Here is a 19,702-nt window from a genome sequence, read left to right on the forward strand (position 1 = left end):
CATTACAAATGAATAGATTTTGTCATGTTGGCATCTTGGATTAAAGAGGTGTTTCAAATTGCTCAGTCAGCATTCTTTAAAAACAACATATTATAATAATAATAATAATCCTTATTTGTAGAGCACTTTTCAAAAACAAGTTACAAAGTGCTTTAACAAGTGTAAAGAATAATACAAAAAAAACAAGATAAGAGCATGAAAAATTAATATAAAATTAGTAAAATACAATAAAATAAAAGGGATAAAATACAGTCAAATAAGATCGGGAAAAGCTCTCCTATAAAAGTATGTTTTAAGAAGGGACTTAAAAGAGTTCACTGACTCAGCTGACCTGATTTCCTCAGGCAGGCTGTTCCAGAGCCTCGGGGCCCTGACAGCAAACACTCTGTCCCCTTTAGTTTTCAGTCGAGACTCTGGAACAGACAGCAGACCTCTGCCTGAGGATCTCAAGGTACGTGCTGGTGTGTATGGGACTAAAAGGTCAGAAATATAACAAGGCGAGAGGCCATGAAGAGCTTTAAAAGTGATCAATAGAATTTTAAAGTAAATTTTAAAACATACTGGGAGCCAGTGTAATGAAGCTAAAATAGGAGTAATGTGGTCATATTTCTTCGTTCTGGTTAAAAGCCTGGCAGCTGAGTTCTGGACAGTCTGGAGTCGATCAATAGATTTTTGGGTTAAACAGGTGAAAAGGCTGTTGCAATAATCCAGGCGTGATGAGATGAAGGCGTGTAAAATGGTCTCGGTGTCCTTAAAAGTTAACATAGATCAAATTTTAGCTATATTTCTAAGTTGATAAAAACATGATTGAACAAGCTTTGTGGTGTGCTGCTCAAAATTTAAATTACTATCAAACCAAACACCAAGGTTCTTTGCCACAGGCTTAATGTGATTTACTAGGGAACCAGCAGATGGCAGTATTTGATTTGCCATCTGCTGGGACCCGATGACCAGGATTTCTGTTTTGTCTGAGTTCAGCTGGAGGAAATTATTTGACATCCATTTTTTAACTTCACAAAGGCAGTTGTTAAGTGAACTCAGCATTCCAGGGTCTGTGGATCTGACGGGCAAGTATATTTGTGTGTCATCAGCATAAATATGAAAAGAAATGCCATGTTTATGGATAATATGTCCAAGGGGAAGCAGATACAAGGAAAACAAAATGGGTCCTAAGACCGACCCCTGAGGCACACCATATTTATCTGGACAGAACGAAGAGACATAGTTGTTTACAGACACTCAAAACTTCCTATTTGACAGGTAGGATGAAAACCATTCTAGGGCAGTACCAGAGATCCCCACCCAGTGTCTCAGTCTGTCTAACATGATGTTATGATCAATGGTGTCAAAAGCAGCGCTAAGGTCCAGGAGTACCAGGACTGAGCACATGCCTTCATCAGCAGACATTAAAAGGTCATTGGTGACTTTAAGCAGGGCAGTCTCAGTGCTGTGGTACTTCCTAAAACCAGACTGAAACTTTTCAAATATTTTGTTATTTTCCAGTACAGTGAGCAGCTGTTTGGACACAATTCTTTCTAGAATCTTTGCAATAAAAGGCAGTTTTGAAATTGGTCTAAAATTATGTGGGAGGGAGGGATCTAAACCAGGTTTCTTTAAAAGTGGGTTCACACAAGCCATTTTAAAATAATCAGGGACACAACCAGTAGATAGGGAGCTGTTGAAAACAGAGATCAAATGGGGCCCAACAGAATCTATTACTTTCAGTAAAAACTTTGTAGGTATTACATCAAGTGGGCTGGAGGACACTCTCATTTGTGATACTGTTTTTAAAAGCTCAGACAAGTCGATGGGATAAAACTGGTTTAAACTCTCTTGTTGCTGGTGAGGAACCTCTGAGTAAGAGGCAGTGGGGGTAATAGAGGCTCTGATTGACACCACCTTATTGGTAAAATAAGATAAAAACAATTCACAGTCATCATTACTTCCAGCTGAGGCACAAGGAGGGGTTGGGTTTACCAGCTGATCCACAGTCTTAAACAGAAACCTGGGATTGTGTTTATGTGTAGTAATGAGTTCAGAAAAATAGTGCTCTATTACTGAGTTCAGAAAAATAGTGCTCTATTACTCTTCTCTCTCCCTGTATTTCTACTTAGAAAGGTTTTTGGTTGTTGTGCATATTCCCTATAATATATGTATATTAGTAGTTTATGTATATAAGTATATAAATAACTGTAGTATATTGTTTTGTTTTATTTTATAATATACCTTACCTTAATATACCTTACCTTAGGGATTCCTTATATTACCATACTTCAATAGACAGTACATTTAATTATCTGTTGAGTTCTGTGTGTGTAGCACTAGGGACTTCAAAACCCTCTTTTCGTTGTACAACTTTGTGTTGTATAATGATAAATAAACTTATTGTACCTTGTACTAATGAATCTGTTGAATGGAAACCTCACTTTAATTCAATATTCCAACACAACTCTGATATTAGTTGCGATATCTTCTGGTGTAATTTCATATTTTATGTTATTTGCTGTATATAAATGTATAATGGTCAGAATATAACAGAAATATGCCAAATAGAGGATCACTTTACATATTTGAGGTAAAACATTCAAACAAATTTTGATAATCTTTTTTTTCAACAAATATGCATAAATAATTTTTTTTTTAAGGTAAATCGAACATTTGTTATTTAGGAAAAATACTATGATTTATTATTGTTGAATTGCCCTGCCCCACTTAAGTGCAATACTTGGGTAAATGTCCAACACTGCTGCTGATAACTTGGGTGATCGATAATATCACCTTCTGTGTGCGTGCCTGGGAAGGCTCGCCTGTTTTGAGCCTACAAGTCAGTGTTTAGGGCCAACTGCCCGTGTTGGTATTAGAAACATGGCGGAAAGCGAGTTGAACGTTGACAGCATAATCTCTCGGTTGCTGGAAGGTAGGTTAGCATTGTGATATTTTGCCTTTCTGCTTCCTTAAACAAGAAGGTAACTGAACTGTACGTTCTTTTTTGTAACCAGTAACTTCGCGATATGTTGAAAATAATTTCAGCATCTTGCAGCCTGAGCTATTGTGTTGTTCATCGATAACCCGTAAGCTAACCGTTAAAAGCTCTCCGATCCAGTAATAAACGTAAATATGTTGTCACAGTCCTGGGTAGCTAACTGTTGGCTAATGTTGGGTTGTTAGTTAACGTTGCTCTGAGTAAAAGGGGAGAGAGGCGTAACAATTCAGCTCGCTGCTGCCTGATAGAGAGCTAACTAGTGATATAACTTAACGTGTTAACAGCTAAACCAGCTGTGTGGCAGAGTACGGACAAGTAACGTTTTAGTGTTTTCCCATTAATGCTTAAGGTGGAATGAACAATTGAACGCTGTGTTTGCTAAGTAACGTTAACTGTTGTCGGTGGCAAGGCAGATAACGTTAGCTAGCAAGTCGGCTACCTCCCTGACACACCCCCACTGAACGTAGGAAATCACTTAAGCCTGCAGAACTCAGAGACGTTTTTCCTTAGATTCATCCATATGTACCCTTAAATGTGAGAATTTATTTTTTAAATGTAAACATCTAACGTTAACAGTTACCAGCCACCCAGTTAGGGGTAGTAATAAAACAATAATGATATTTTGTTGAGAAAAAGGGACTAAAAAAGATTTTTAATTTTGTTGGGAAAAAAATTATCTTTTTTTTTTTTTTTTTCATGTTTTACCTCTGATTTGTTAAGTAATCCACTGTTTGACATCAGTGTTTCTAACCCTAAAGAATAGTTTAAAACCACAATTAACCATCTGGTTTCTTCAACTTTCACTCAGGAGCAAAAATCAGCCTTTAAACTTGAAAGACATAATTATTTAACATTTATTGTGATTATAATAATAATAATTATTAGTCATTTAGCTGACGCTTTTATCCAAAGCGACTTAGAATTGCTGTGTCTCAGAGGCCGCACACCTTTGGAGCAACTAGGGGTTAAGTGTCTTGCTTAGGGACACATTGGTCGTCATCGCCCAGACCTACACCCAAAATTAAATCTTTATTTTGTGTCTGAAATCTCCCCGGCACATTCAGATATTTAACCCGCATTTGGCTAGTGCCAATTTCCCACCCAGATGCACAACCTGCAAATTTCTTAGAATACAATTCAGGTTTGGTGCTTAAGTTTGTTCTTAAAACAGATATTAAAACCATGAAACACATTTCTTTTTCTGTTTTCACTCCCAGCTATCTATACTGGAACCAGTGGCTTAAAGGAAAGAACGTTATATATAAACAATATTGTTTAGTTGTATTTAATTTAATTTATTTATTATTAATTTTCTTCTTGAATGTTTGTTTTGTTGTTTTTTTTGCTACTCATACACCTGCCAAAGGTCTGTCATGTTGATACTGCAATGCTACTTTGAGCTACTTTAGCCACCAATATGCGGTTACAGCCAACGCTACGACATTACTAAACAAGCATGTTGTTTGTTCTTTATACATGAAGCTGCCCTCTAGACTTTGTCTGCTTGGATCACACCACCCTCACTCACTCACTTCCAGCTGAGCCAACAAGCTGTTCATTCCTGTACTTGCCAGTTCATAACAACCCATGTTGACTGGAATAAATGGCATGTCTGAGCAGTAGCAAAGCAAATGCACTGGTCAGCTGTCTTTAATGGCCCACCTGATGTGAATGTAAACAAAAGGACAGCAAACCCCACTGCCGAAAGAAAAGCACGTGACTGAAACGTGCCATCTCTCTCACAGTAATTGTTAGGCATTTTAATACTTATAATTAATAATAACTATAACTAAAGTATTTTGTAATTTAAAAAAAAATACATTTGTAAGCATCAGTGTGAAACGGGCCTAAAATGTAAATTTTTAGCTATAACCCAGACTCTTTACTTATATATATGAATGTACTGACAATAGATTATAGGTTATGGTCACAATAGTCCTGATTTAGCCTACTATTTGAAATTATCATTATGTTTAATTTGATGCCTATTCGTTACTTGATGCTTCATTGTCCTAATGTATGGTTTCTAATACTTACTCGACCGTGTTTAAGGATCAGCCCATGTTTACTGTTGACCTCTTTGTACTCTTGACTTGCAGTGCGAGGATGTCGTCCAGGGAAGGTGGTACAGATGACAGAGGCTGAGGTGCGGGGGCTCTGCATCAAGTCCAGAGAGATTTTTCTCAGTCAGCCGATCCTGCTCGAACTGGAGGCTCCACTCAAAATCTGCGGTGAGAACAGCACCTATCAACAGCCACCCCTTTCATTTTGTTTACATACACAGTGGAGGCTATCTGTGAGGCCACCAGAGTAGGTCCCTTACTATTTGCTAGGGTTCACAGTTTTCACAACATCGTAAAAACACACACAGTCAATGTACTGTAAGGTGCTTAAAATAAGTGTTTTGTATAAACTTTTCACTCATTTCACATTATTGAGATTTTCATGTTAATTGCGACATTTGATACGGATGAACATATCCTTCCAGGTGATATCCACGGACAGTATACTGACTTGCTGAGGCTATTTGAGTATGGAGGCTTCCCTCCAGAGGCCAACTATCTGTTCTTGGGGGATTACGTAGACAGAGGGAAGCAGTCTTTGGAGACCATCTGCCTGCTGCTCGCCTACAAGATCAAATACCCAGAAAACTTCTTCTTGCTCAGGGGGAACCACGAGTGTGCTTCCATCAACCGCATCTACGGCTTCTATGACGAGTGTAAGTTGGAAAACACAACCCTTTTTGTTGTGCACTGGCTACATGTGCATACAGTTCACTGTATGTTGTGCTAATTGTGAGTTGGCCTACTTAATGTTTTGTATTTGGTAAAGGAGAGCTATAAAACTGCGATTCAAGACTCTGATGATTTATATTTACAGCATTTAGTTTAACTATGTTTGCAGAGTTAATCGTAAAGTTCATTTAGATGACAGAAATATCTAATTCGAATGTTTAATTAAAAGCCTCATTTACTATTGTTCCTTGTCTGATTTGTTCTTTGTTTTATCTTTTCCTTAGGCAAGCGCAGGTTCAACATAAAGCTCTGGAAGACCTTCACAGACTGTTTTAATTGTCTGCCCATTGCTGCGATTATTGATGAGAAGATTTTCTGCTGCCATGGAGGTTTGTGATTTTGAATGGTATATTTTAAAGGATTGATTAGAATGTAATCTCTATATTACTGTTACATTATGTAATTAGTTAATATGTGTAAAGTAACTACAGGTGTTAATTGTGATTATGGCGCTATAAAAAATGTGCAAGTACATTACCTGTAAGGGCGGGTTCACAACTAAAGGTGGTTCCTGAATCAAACCAACGCTAGGATGATACATGGTTTAAATTTTCCAACTGGTCCTTTGTACAGTACTTTGATGTACTCTTGATGCAGTTTTTTTTACTTTCACACGATGCTGATCAGCTGTTCATTGGAATCCATTCTCCTTCATTTTTCACTGAATATTTTGAATACCAAGTGTCTTCTGCACCTTCTGTAGTAACTGAGAAACATTTTCTTTTGCCGAAAAATTCAAGAGTCATCTCAGTTCGTCGTGAGTCCAGGTTTGTCCCCTGCTAGTTGAAATTTTGGTAGCAAATGCGCTACTAGTTCACCAGGCACCAAATCAGGAAGAGAAAAGTTTTTTTAACCAATGAAATGACATTTAAAATGACACAATAGCACACGTCCTGTTATTGGATTGAATGGCGTTCACACCAGAAATTAACCACTCCAGAGTTCACTTGATCGTGCTCCGAACCCACTCCTTCGAGGTGGTTGTTTTGTCCGCACCAGAGTTCGAGTCCAGCTTTCAAACCAACCCAAACGCACTGCATCAAGGGGGTAAATGCTCCAGGGCTCCGTTCAACCAGACTAAACAGGGTTGTTGTGAACCCGCCTTAAGTCAACACATTGTCATTTTTCTTCAGGATGAATAAAAGTCAACTATTTATTTATTTTTTTCATGTGCATTCTGATTTACATAGGATTTAATGCAGTGTGTGTGTCTCACTTACAATACAATCATCTGTTCTCCTCAGGTCTCTCACCTGATCTACAGTCCATGGAACAAATTCGACGCATTATGAGACCCACTGATGTCCCAGACACAGGTCTGTTGTCCTACAGTATTTGTTTGTGTTTTTGAACTAAAAGACAAAATCTGTAATGTGCTATTTCATTATTCAAGAGAATAATACTTAAAAATTGCAATGAAAATGATCAGTTTAACCATTTCATGTTAAAATTTTAGACACAATGCTTTTGGTTTTGACAAAAATAATATCTATCCTAGACACAAACGGATAGTTAGTAATTCAGACATATTTTTAATACATTTGTTTTTTCTGTAGTCCTTGATGCTTAAGGCTTTCTTTTTTTGTGCCAGGCTTGCTGTGTGACCTGCTGTGGTCAGACCCAGACAAAGACGTCCAGGGCTGGGGAGAGAATGATCGGGGAGTTTCCTTCACCTTTGGGGCTGATGTGGTCAGCAAGTTTCTCAACCGTCACGACCTGGATCTCATCTGCCGAGCACATCAGGTAACACTTGCGCTGCTTTGTGATTAAGGGCTAATTTCAAATGATCATCATGGGGAATTAAACTTTATTTAGGCAAATACAAATGGAACAACTTTATTTTACAAATCCAAACGACTGTGCAGAGAATGTTAAAATGTCAGAATACATTTTAGCAACGATAGAAACACAGAAGATATATAGAAGACACACTGATTTCAGAGACAGGATTTTTACTGTTTTTTTTTGTTTTTTTTCAATTACAGCAAAAAAGAGCAAAAAAGACAGTTTTCTGCTAATTTAAAGATGAATTAATAATTGTGAATAGCCATGGGAATGTGTGTGTTTTTGGCTAATCCAGTAAATGAAATACAAAGCAGGGTACTGTTTGTACTACCTCTGTGTGAACAGTATATGTGGCATTTAGTCCAGCCCCAATTGTAATACAGGTTTAGCCATAATAATGCAGCTCTATTCCCCTGTAGCTTCTTTATCACATATTACCACTAAGTACTGAGAGTGCATTCGTGCTGGCACTTTTGGTAAATTAAAATAAACCAAAAAAATTATTTATCATCCTGCTTATTAGTTTCTTGATTTATCAATTCGTTGTTGTTCTATGCAAAATGTCAGAAAAAAGTGAAACTAGACTTTTGTTAGAGCCCAAGATGACATATTTAAATGTCTTATTTTGTCTGACCAACAGTCCAAAACGCTGAAATATTCTGTTTACTGTAACAGATGACTGGAACCAGTGAATTTTTGGCATTTTTGCTTAAAAATTACTAAATGTTTCAGCTCTAATCCTGCTCTCTTACAGGTTGTTGAAGACGGCTATGAATTCTTTGCCAAACGACAGCTGGTGACGCTGTTCTCTGCCCCCAACTATTGCGGGGAGTTTGACAACGCAGGGGGTATGATGAGTGTGGACGAGTCCCTTATGTGCTCCTTTCAGGTACAGAAGTCAGTGTTTGCTGCACCCTAACATGTGTCCTGATTATGCGCTTTTAATGTATTTATCACTACCATCGTGGTTTCTTTCAGATCCTGAAGCCGTCAGAAAAAAAAGCAAAGTACCAGTATGGTGGGGTGAATTCAGGGCGCCCTGTCACCCCGCCTCGCACCACTCAGGCACCGAAAAAGAGGTGAGCGGCTGGCCCTAACTCTCCTGCTCCTCCTCCTCCTCCCCCTCCCCCCTGGCTGGTCTCTGGTCCACCTCCCTGCAGGCTGCCTCAAACACTCCAGCCTTCTCTCAGTCAGCTTGTTCGTGTGTAAACAACAACTCCAGGAGTGTTTTTTGCTTGTTCTGTGGGTATTTTTTCAATTTTTTTAATGCCATGGTATATATTAACTCAACCCTCTGCTACTCAGTCCATTCAGCAATATTAAAACTAAACTCTTGTGGAATGGGCAAGATGTTAAGAAAAGATGCTTCGCTGCCTTCCAGGCACAATTTCCATTGTGATTGTGTAAATGCATGCACTCTTGTGAGATTGAGATGGGTTCTTTGCCCTTGCCAATGAAAAATCCTTAAATTCTCACAGACAACAGGGCAAAGCGTTTCTTGTCTCAAGTTCATGTAATTAACCTAATTACTGCCATTACCCCCTTCTGTATAGGCTTAAGTAGTACACTGCTTAAAGGAATAGATTTTGGGAGTTACATGAGAAGATCAATACCACTCATGTCTGTCAAATATGAAACTAATACCAGCAACCAGCTAACTTAGCTTAGCACAAAGGCTGGGAATGGGAAGCAGCTGGCCTGGTTCAACAGAATCCACTTAATGGATTAAACAAAGTGTAAAAACAAAAAAAACTATTTTTCATGTTTGATAGTTTTTAGGCAAGGACCTGTTGCCACACAACCAGCAGAAACTTCAGGGAGAAATAGTCAGGCACATAACCTCCTTTGTTTTTGTACAGATTAAACTAACAAGCTATAATGTGTTATTTACGGAGCTTCAGAAATTCTAGTAAGTTGATTTTGTTATCTTTGGACAGAGCCAGGTTACTAATTTCCTGTTTCTTATAGTCTTTAGACTATACTAAGCTAGGTTAGCAGGCAGCTGGCTGCAGAATCATATTTAACAGACAGACATGGGTCTTCACAAAAAATCAACTAAGAAAATTTCCCAAAATGTTAAATTTTTATTCAAAGAGTTGCCCTTGGAGTAACTTTGTGTTTTTCTCCCCATGGAGATATCAATAAAATCCTGAGATTTTTAAGATATAAGTGCAATCAGTAGTGCTAGCCATATGCAAGCAAACATTTGTAAAGGCCATTGTAGCCTATTTGAACTTTAAAAGACACAACCAAGCTATGCTGTACTTTTACTAGGGCATTAATACGCAGTATGCTCTACATGAGTGTTTCCAATCTCTTCTCCTCAAACGCCAAACTCTGAAACTTTCTTATCCCTCACATCACCGAAGGAGCTTTTGTGTTTGTTAAAGAGCAGCGTACAAGTTTCACTTTCAGTTCTGACGTGAATTCAATGTATGTGGAAAATGTGGGAATTAAACATCAGTGAGCACCTTGTGTCCTTTAGTCTGGTAAGTACAGTAGATGTGTAGAACAGTAGAGATACGTATGTCGCTGCAGGAGAAGATGGTGTGTAAAAGAAATGTGAAGAACACAGCCACAGAACCTGACGTACAGTACAGGATTAAAAAATAGTTATCACCTTTTATATTTCTTAAGTTGTTGCAGCTCAAAAAGCTCTTTATTCTTCACAGCAGTAGATGTCGACCTCCCACACTGAACATTGTTGCACTTCAGTCATCGCATGTCATTGTAAAAAAGGTAAAAATCATCAGGTCAATGGCATTTGTTGTCGGCGTCAAGCCGGTTATATTACAGCATTCCCACTTGGTGGTTATTGACTTAAGTAAATCATTTCTAACTGACTAATAAACATTTAACCGATGTATTTTTATTTAAATCTTACCTTTTACCTTGTAAATCTATTGGTCTTCAAGTTGGAAACGGTATGTAAAGGCGTTTTGAGATTTGTAAGAGTTGGTTTAAAACAAGTGAAATAAATGGATGTGCTGTGGAGCCTGATCTGTTTGTTTGTGGTTAATTAAGTGTTCAGTGATGTATGACACAAAAAGAATGTGAGTCCAGTATGTTCAATGAGACTTCATGAACATGTATATTTTACAACATTGTGTGTCCAGGAACTCTCCTCTGGATGCATTTTAAGTGTTGAGTCTGTGAACCACAGAGGGACATTAGTGTAAAGTCTGAAGACAGAACTCATTCTGACTTGAGGGCTTGCAGCACAGACTGTGGTACTCTGCTGATGTAGTACTCGTGGTTGCGTAGTGTAGCAAGAATGCCAGCAGAATTCATGTGCTTTACATTAGCGTTGTAGCAGTATGCATTGCCATGCATGTCAGTTAGTTTACCTGAACAGGAAAAAAATTAAATTCATTTTAGACACTGATTCAAAGACTTGAAAAGTATTTATGGTGTAAAATGTTTAAATTTTAACCTACAGATGCATGGCTATAAAATATAGTTTGTTAAAAAACTCAAGAGTTTTTATCTAGATGCATTTTAATACTCCCTACATCCTCTGCTACTACAGAATTGATGGTTATTTACCCCCAACAGCCTGCAGAATGGCTTCTGGAGCGCAGGTGTCCCACTTCTTGCACCCTGGACTGGCGAAGACGTAAGCAGAAGCCTTTCCTTCAACCAGCTGGATTATCTGCAGAGAGATGATTCGATAAACAAACACTCTTTACACATTAACAGGCTCTTTCACTAACACCGGTCGTGTTCAAGCTAAAACACTTTATTAACATCTATAATATCTTTATTGCCTAAGGATTCCCAGCCCACTTTGGCTCTTTGAGTCCCTGTCCCATTTATAGCCATAGGACAAAGGTCACTTTAGTCTTATTAACTAGATGAGCTCACCTTGTTTCCAGCGCCACCCACTCTTACAACTTCATGAGGCTCCATGGCGTCCACACAGTCTGTTACCAGCTTGTTGCTATGAGAACGTGTAGTGGTGACGATACGCTTATCACCTGGAACTTCCTGCAGCTGAAATCCAAAGGCGCCCAACCCCAGCATCCCCCACATGGTTCTTCCCAAATCTGCTCCTGCTCCGAGCTGACGAGGAAACAGTTTGAGTTAACCGGAGTGACAGCTTTTACGAGACAAGATTGTTTAGTTTGGTCTGTACCTGATAGTTGTAGAAAGGCTGGTTGATCACACCTGCAATAGCTTTGCCTCCGTATGCAATACCAATAAGCACAGTCACATTATCCAGGAGCCCTTCAGAAAAGAGCAGGATGTTAGCTGGAGTTTTTTTACTGCACTTTATAAGCCAACATTTGTGATGTGACCAGTTACATGTAAGTGTCATTGTGGAAAATATTAAAAATGAAAGATCTCTTCCACGTTGTTGCAAAATAGTTAATTTTATCCAATGCCAGAGTTAATCTTTCTATCAGTTTCCTGCTGTTGCCTTCCCATACAGAGAGCTGTGCTGTAAGGCTGAGAGGAATCCGACCCTTTGTGTGGCATCTGGGCCTCAGTTTGGTAACGTAGACACCTCGATGCTGGCGTCAGCAGAGAGAGAGTGAGACACACATGTAGACAGCAGAAGCAGGAAAACACAAGGAAGGAAAAGAAAGAGGAAAAAGTGATAGTGAAGCTCTGAGAGCCCAGAGCCAGGAGGCAACCCGACAAAGTGGTGCACAGAAAGGATTTTACAGCAAAGTAAGACAGAAGAACTGAATAAAATTAAAACAAAGATAAAAACAGTGGCTGCCAGGTAGTAAAATCACTTAGCAAAATTTGGCAAAACCTGTTATTATAATTCAGTTTTCATCACATTCTACAATGGCCATAAAAAATACTTGTTTAACAGCTGCCTGTAAAATTGTATTTCAGGAACACAAAAGTTTAAACTCTATTGTTAGTAAGTGCTGATCGGACAAATCAGACTCTGATACCTCAACTCGATACAGAGTGCTGATCTGATACCAGTGATCTTTTTTTCTCTCCACACATTTAAAATCTCTCTGTGTTCACAGAAACACTGACTTTTATATTGACAGTGATGAAGTAACTGTTTTTGTAACTGCTTTATAACATCCATATCGACATCCAAACTGGTAACATAGCAACAAACACTTCACACGGTACCTTTACCAGTTAACTCACTAGAAAGACTAACCAACAATTAGTAATGATTGAAATAACTACAAATGTTTCTTTGTGTTTGTAGCACAATATTAATGTGATAATACAGTCGAAAGGTTTCCTTACCATGGCACACTTTTTTTGCATGGGCTCTTACTCAATACACTCACTGATGATGATTATTTCACAAGGGGTTGGTGATTTTCATTAGGTATCACAACTTAGGATTACCAATATCAACTAATACTAAAAAATGAATGCAAAACGAATGCAATCATGTATTCATTAGAGAGGCAGATTTGTTTTTAAAGAAGCACATTTGAAGAGCCTACCTTCAGTGTATTCCTTTGTGCCATCGAGGGGATCAACCCACACAACTAGCTGAGATTCAGAAAGAAACACATGGACACAGTAAGAGTAAAAAGTGTCTGATCACTCAACACCAGAATTTTTGTTGTGATGACAAAACTGTACTGCACCTCTTTTTAATAATTATTAGTAAAATTATAATATAAAATATAAATAATTATAAATACAAATATTTTAGTCTATTGCTAAAACAAACTATTAGTTGAATTTATGATTCTACAGGTGCTTACCTCCTCCTCTTTCAGCCCGCTATATTCTGCAGGACATGTCTTCTGAAGGATTTCCTCTGAGTGGCCATTCTCAATGAGATCTTCCCTTATCTCCTCCTCTGGAAGCTCCTAATAAACAAGTGATACACGTGATCATCAGTCTTTCACTCCTCTCCAATTAAGCCCAACACTAGAATAATCTTGTGGGGATCGGTGTGTACATGGACCTCATTTTATGAACACACTTGCCTCCTCTCCAATGATTGTGATTTTGGGGAAACATCTGGACAGTGATGCGCAAATGCTCTGCTGTGCCAGTCTGTCTGCCAGTGTCTGCAGATCATTAGCTCTGGTCTGTGCAGGGGTTATAAGGAGGAAGCAGAAAAGATTCAAACAATTCATCTCAGTCTATTCCCATGTCCATGTGGGACAAGTTATGAGCATTTTAACTTCTTCTGGGATTTAAATACCAAATATAAAAAGGTCCCACTTTTTCCACTATGCCCAGTTCACCACTGTGAAGGACATTCCTCACAATGGCCCCGGCCTTTTCAGCCACAGTGTAGGCAGAGGCCACCAGCCGCATAACCACAGCAGGATTTCCAGACATTCCTGATAGACAGAGCACAAAGGCCATCTATATGAGTGGACACATTCAAAATCTACAGCCTTCACGAAGCAGTTATGAGACTATGTACAAAATGTTGAGGACATTTAAAAAAAATTTAATGCAGCCGCTTATCTTTAACTAACAAAACACCCTTTTACATTTATTATTTAGAGCAATAAGGTTAGCTGGGTAACGTTAACTTAAACCCATAGACTGTATGCTTAAACCTCAGCATGTGCGGCTAATTACCTAACATGCTACTGTACATAGCTAACTAAATCAGAGATATTTATTCGGTAATATGGAGTTAATTGTCCAGTAATGCTGGTGAAGAGGGGTTAATACTTACTTATTGATGCGAACACAGACAGGTGGCCACCAAACAGGTTTCACGGGTACGACAACAACTTGAATTAGAGGTAGAGATACAGGAAGTGCAACACTTTTAACCCCTTGAAAAATATGTCAAGATAGTTACCGCAGCAAGCAAGACGGCAGGTCATTATGTAACATCTGCTAACTAACGTTTAACACGCATAAAAAGAAGGAAGCTTAACCCGGCTTGAATATGGTAGTGAGCTTAAAAAAAGTGTGTCAGTTATTTTGGTCCTAGCTAAAACAAAAACTATCAAATCTACCAGTCTAACGTCTTTTAAGCAAAGGCGGAAGTGGATGTGAGCGAAGTATCTCGCTTTGTCTATAAAGCATGTTCCCTCTGTGCTAAAAGTCATAGGGCTCTGGGTCCAAGTGTCCGCCATGTTTCATGCGAGAGGAAAAGACTGATTCCCTACAACAACAAAAAATACCTACAGAGATACTTGCTTTCCATGTTGTGTATCAAGCTTTACTCTTGTGCTCAAATCTCATTAGTTTTATAAAGAAAGTCCATTTGAGAGTTTTACATTTCACATGGCAGATTTAACAAACAAAATGATAATGCCAAATTGTGATATTGGCCTAGAGACAAGATGCAATACTGCTTGACATTTCAGAATGCTTTATCAAACTTGGGAAGCTATTTTTTTCAAGTAAACAACATTTTCTCATAAAAATTACAAGCAGCTTTATTAAGTGTATGTAACTCAGCACAGGCCGTTGTTTCTCGCCATTTTCCTTCTTAATATACTTCCCACATTTCTTATTACCAAACCCATGTTAATCAATACAAGAAATGGAAGTAAAGGTTCAAAATGACAGATTTAAAAATTCTGTAATCATACATAAGGAAAATGTCACCAAGTAATATATTGTGCACTAGGTGACATAGCATACAGTATGTGAGAAACTGCTTCAAAGAAGAAACAGGAACAGGAATAAAACTGTAAGTAGGCCAAACTCAATTTAATGTGTTATACAGAAATAACAAATTCAATTTAATATTGTATCCTGCATATTCCTGAATAAAATTAACATTTCTGAACAGACAAAAAGATGTGATTTGTTTTATATAATTTAAATCACAAGCAATTCATCTGTTAGCCAGAGGTCTGTAACCCATCTCTCCCTCCAGCTGCTCTGCAGTGAGAGAGCCCAGCAGAGGCTGACAGTCCGGATTGAAGACAGAATAAGCGCTCAGTTCTCCCGGCTCGCGGGCAGCTGGGCTACGGAGTCCTTCGTAGAGCCAGTAGAAGAGGGAGATGATGAAGAAAGGCAGGCCAAACTCTAGTTCAGCAAACAGACCAAGCAGCACCAGCCACAGCAGCACTTTAAGCAAAGTGAGGTTTGAGAAGACAAACTGTCTCGAAGTCAGCCATCTTCCCAGAGCGCTGTCCAGCAGCCAGTCACTACGGTCCTGTAGAGAAGGACACAACAGGAGGTTTAATAAGTTTAATGTGTTTCAACATCACAGGTACACGGCATACAGTGTGAATTTAGAGTGGAGGACTTGTTACTTACAGGTAGCGCTCAATGATTAGTCGATCAATCAATTAGTTGTCAACTATTACATTAATCGCCAAGTATTTTGATAATCGATTAATTGCTTTGAGTCCTCTTTTTAAAGAAAAAACATCCAAATTGTCTGATTCCACCTTCTCAAATATAAATATTTCTGGTTTCTTTCCTCCTCTTTGACAGTAAACTGAATATCTTTGGGATGTTGGCAAAAGAGGACATTTAAGGACGTCACCTTAGACTTTGGGAAACACTGATCGACAAGACTTTTCACAATTTTCCAAACATCCACAGCTTCTTAAATGTGAGAATCTTTCTGCTTCTATTACTGTAAATTTAATACATTTTGGAGTTTGAAATGTTGATCAGAGAAAAAAGCAATCTGAGATAGATATCACAAAATATCACTTTGGGTTCTGGGTAATTATGGTTGGCAGTTTTTATTCTTCTGACATACAACAAATAATAAATCAATAAAAAATAAAGTAATTATAACAATAGACAGATTATTCGATAATTAAAATATTCATGAGTTTTAGCCTTAGTTCTATGTGTTTAATCTGATTTATTTTATTTTTGGACCTACACAACACACCAACTAGAAAAAGTGATCTTAAATTTGACACAGTGAAGTCTACTAAGTAACAAGAAAACATTTAATCAGAGAGATAATGAACTTCTGACCTGTTTCATAGTTTAAACAGACTGAGCTGTGTAAACTCAGTGATGTCTCACCTTGCTTTCAGAGCTTTGGGTTGAATCTTTGCTTGTTTCTGTCTCCTCTGCTTCTTGACTGTCAGCTGATGATGTTGTATCCGCCTGAGCAGCTGAGTCCCCTGATGTCTGAGCTATGCACTGCTGACCAGCGCTCTCATCCTTTCTAACAGCCTTTTCAGCCTGTCGTCTGGCTCTGAACTCTGCAAGCTTCTTCTCCATCGACACACGCCGACTTGTTCCTTAAATTACACGAACGTTATTAACTTAGGTGTAGGCCTACGTGGCAAAACCGCTGCTACTACAACTCATTCAAAACGTTTTGATATCGGCTTTGTTTCAGTAAAGCTTCACACAGCGTCCAATACAATTATAGACTGTCATTCACTTTAACTTCTACTTTAATTACATTTTTAGAGACTTCACCATGTTAATTAGCTCAACCAGACGTTTGTTTACCTTTTACACCCACGTCTATCTGAAAGGCGGACGTTGTGTCGTAAAACGCTTTCAATCGTCGTAAAAGGTGTCGTTTTTTGGCACATTTTCACACTGCTGCTACAAGCTAAGTTGTTTTCATTAGTGGTGAGTTTCCAAACCAAACCTCTCCATTTTTACGCACAGTAAAAATACTTTTGTGAATGTATACGTTTGAGCTGTTGTTGCTAACGGTAACCTTCTCCTAAGCTAACGTTAGCTTAAGTTAGCTTCTAATCTGTCGATAGAGAGAAAGTCAACGATCGATGGGCTCAGCCATTGAACCGATGTCCAGCTCAAGTGTTGGCGTAATTTTGTGAAAGACTAATTAATATCAGGTTAACTCACTTTAGTGAGACTTTTAAACGATAGAGAAAGCATCATCTTCCAACAGCTAGATGTAGGTTTACTTTCTGTATTTAAGTTTAGGACCATTGTGACCATTGTAACAAGTTACCTCGCTGTCTTACATCATTATTTATTATCATTATTAGTCTTTCCTTCCATCATGCCGATTACAGTTTCTCATAACCTGATATGACGTCTTCATATTGCCATTTATATTCTTTTGACCGACTAACAGTCCAAAACCCAAAGATATTTACAGTTTACAATCGTGTGAAACTATGAATAATCAGTGGAAGAACAGAAAATGGTATTTTGCAGTTTTGCTTAGAAAGAGTGAAACGATTAATCGCTTAGTTCAGCTCTATAACCAATGCTATTTCATTTTATTTTAAACTACTCAGAAGGATGTCATTTTGTTATAATTACTTAAGTGTGAATTGTGTTTAGTTTCTTTCTTTCCTCTTGTTCACTGTAATCATCTGTGTACAGCTTGTTGTCTCTGTTCTCTCCAGACATGGCCTCAGCTCCAGCACAGCAGCCCACACTCACTGTTGAGCAGACCAGAGGTGAGAGGATCTGCTTCTATAAAGTTTATATTTTCAGTATTTTCTGGTCTTTTAATTAGTTGCCATACATAATTATTGCTGAATGACTAGTGGACAAATACTGCGAGAATGTCAAACGTGCCTGATGAGCTGAGATCTGTCACAACTGTGTTCAAAGGAATGCTGATGTTTTGTTTGTTGCTATCACAGTGGTACTGAGTGAGGTGATCCAGGCCTTCTCAGTACCAGAAAACGCTGCCAGGATGGAGGAGGCTCGAGAAAGTGCCTGCAATGACATGGGCAAGATGCTGCAGCTTGTGCTCCCTGTAGCCACCCTGATTCAACAAGAGGTTATCAAAGCCTACGGCTTCAACAATGAAGGAGAGGGTGAGCATGAGGCAGCACTTTGTATCCCTAAACCATAGATTTAGTTTCTTCCTCTTTGAAACTAATTACACTAACCAAGTTCTTTGACTAGATGCTGATTTGTCATGCAGAAAGGATGTTTTAGCACAAATACTGTATATCATGTAGTAGACAGCTTCTTGGTTTTTACTGGTGAGAACCATTTAGATGTACTCTGTGTGCATTGGACTAGAACCACTGCTAGCTGCCGCTACCACTACTTGAGCCTCCTGTCTCTCGTAAAGTCTGCACAAGAAAACTCATAAATTCGGAGCCAAAGCACTGCTGTAAAGGGGAACATTTTGCCACAGGATTTAACTTTAAAAAACAAACAAAAAAGAAACCTCTTTAGACCAGAATTCATCAACGTATTCACCAGAGCTGGGCCATACAGATGGGTGACAAATGAAAAAAACATGAAGTGTCTTAGTAGGGAGTAAGGCCACCACAAGCCTCCAGAACAGCTTCATTGCTCCGTACCAAGTGTGTGTGTGTAATGTAATATATATGTGTGTCATTTGATTTCTCTAATTGTTAGTGTATGCATATCATCTGAAAGTGAGACAAGTCAACCCGACACATTATATGTAGATATTGTCAGAAGTGCCATGCTCTACAACATCGCATAGACATTACTTATTCATTTAGCTGACGCTTTTATCCAAAACGACTTACAATTGCTATACATGTCAGAGGTCGCACGCCTCTGGAGCAACTAGGGGTTAAGTGTCTTGCTCAGGGACACAATGGTAGATGTCTCACAGTGGGAATCGAACCCAGGTCTCCCACACCAAAGGCAAGCATCTTATCTATATGCCATCACCACCCCTAGACGGCATGTTCGTCAGAATAGATGACACATTTCCTCACATTGATCTTGGTTCTGCTTCACCTTCAGGTGTCCTGAAATTTGCCAGATTGGTGAAAATGTATGAAACCCAGGACCCTGAAATTGCAGCCATGTCCGCTAAACTGAAGTCTCTCCTCCTGCCGCCGCTGTCAACACCACCTATAGGAGGCGCCATTCCAGCTTCATAGGAATGGTTTACATTCATTGGTCAACTGCAAGGTTACTTTCATCTAATGATGGACATGAACATACTGTAATTCCAAATATTTGTCTATCATCTACTTTTGAGAAATAATGGAAAACACAGTTTCAAACTCAACACACTAATACGTACTAAAATCTCTGCATAATGGTTTCATTTAAAGCATCTTTGCAAAAACATGTTAAATTATTGCTTTTTAAATGTTTCAGTATTTATTTGTTACATGTTACACTATGGCCATTTTCCTGTATCGTTGAACCTTAAATGTTTTTTCCTTTAATGCTATCGATTTTATAATTTTAAGTTATACCATTTTTATATACTGGCAGATGTATCAAATGTAATTCTTTTGTTATGTTAAAATAAAAATGTTTTTCTGTGAATCTGTGGTACTACTAGAGAAAATATGTGTGGGGG

The 19,702-nt window shown here is 38.5% G+C and overlaps 4 protein-coding genes across 6 annotated transcripts; 2 read left to right on the plus strand and 2 right to left on the minus strand.

Moving 5' to 3' along the window:
- Positions 1-2,760: 2,760 nt before the first annotated feature.
- Positions 2,761-10,563, plus strand: LOC119908532 (serine/threonine-protein phosphatase PP1-beta catalytic subunit-like). Its single transcript, XM_038726282.1, has 8 exons — positions 2,761-2,917; positions 5,083-5,214; positions 5,472-5,702; positions 6,003-6,107; positions 7,023-7,094; positions 7,370-7,521; positions 8,318-8,452; positions 8,542-10,563. Exons 1-8 carry the CDS (start codon positions 2,866-2,868, stop codon positions 8,644-8,646), a joined length of 984 nt encoding a protein of 327 aa, XP_038582210.1. The 5' UTR covers positions 2,761-2,865; the 3' UTR covers positions 8,647-10,563.
- A 64-nt stretch (positions 10,564-10,627) lies between these two features.
- Positions 10,628-14,507, minus strand: bpnt1 (bisphosphate nucleotidase 1). Of its 2 annotated transcripts, XM_038726279.1 has the most exons (10): positions 14,201-14,507; positions 13,732-13,853; positions 13,491-13,595; positions 13,263-13,370; positions 12,996-13,044; positions 11,994-12,077; positions 11,699-11,790; positions 11,428-11,625; positions 11,110-11,215; positions 10,628-10,910 (listed from the first exon to the last, which is right to left on the minus strand). In XM_038726279.1, the coding sequence occupies exons 2-10, from the start codon at positions 13,849-13,851 to the stop codon at positions 10,759-10,761; spliced, it is 1,014 nt and encodes a 337-aa protein (XP_038582207.1). In that variant the 5' UTR covers positions 13,852-13,853; positions 14,201-14,507; the 3' UTR covers positions 10,628-10,758. The 2 variants fall into 2 exon arrangements, with proteins under 2 accessions (XP_038582207.1, XP_038582208.1); XM_038726280.1 differs by lacking the exon at positions 11,994-12,077 and having other exon boundaries at positions 14,201-14,503.
- Positions 14,508-15,165: 658 nt separating this feature from the next.
- On the minus strand, positions 15,166-16,717 carry saysd1 (SAYSVFN motif domain containing 1). The gene is made up of 2 exons (XM_038726765.1): positions 16,480-16,717; positions 15,166-15,643 (listed from the first exon to the last, which is right to left on the minus strand). Exons 1-2 carry the CDS (start codon positions 16,678-16,680, stop codon positions 15,320-15,322), a joined length of 525 nt encoding a protein of 174 aa, XP_038582693.1. The 5' UTR covers positions 16,681-16,717; the 3' UTR covers positions 15,166-15,319.
- A 189-nt stretch (positions 16,718-16,906) lies between these two features.
- Positions 16,907-19,668, plus strand: grcc10 (gene rich cluster, C10 gene). Of its 2 annotated transcripts, none has more exons than XM_038726767.1 (4): positions 16,907-17,043; positions 17,773-17,849; positions 18,039-18,215; positions 19,132-19,668. In XM_038726767.1, exons 2-4 carry the CDS (start codon positions 17,798-17,800, stop codon positions 19,269-19,271), a joined length of 369 nt encoding a protein of 122 aa, XP_038582695.1. In that variant the 5' UTR covers positions 16,907-17,043; positions 17,773-17,797; the 3' UTR covers positions 19,272-19,668. The 2 variants fall into 2 exon arrangements, with proteins under 2 accessions (XP_038582695.1, XP_038582696.1); XM_038726768.1 differs by having other exon boundaries at positions 16,917-17,043; positions 17,796-17,849.
- Positions 19,669-19,702: the final 34 nt, after the last annotated feature.

This window comes from Micropterus salmoides, unplaced genomic scaffold (assembly GCF_014851395.1).
Source record: "Micropterus salmoides isolate LMB-PRFRI ecotype aquatic unplaced genomic scaffold, ASM1485139v1 Ms_hic_scaffold_18, whole genome shotgun sequence".
Classification (NCBI taxonomy): Eukaryota; Metazoa; Chordata; class Actinopteri; order Centrarchiformes; family Centrarchidae; genus Micropterus; species Micropterus salmoides.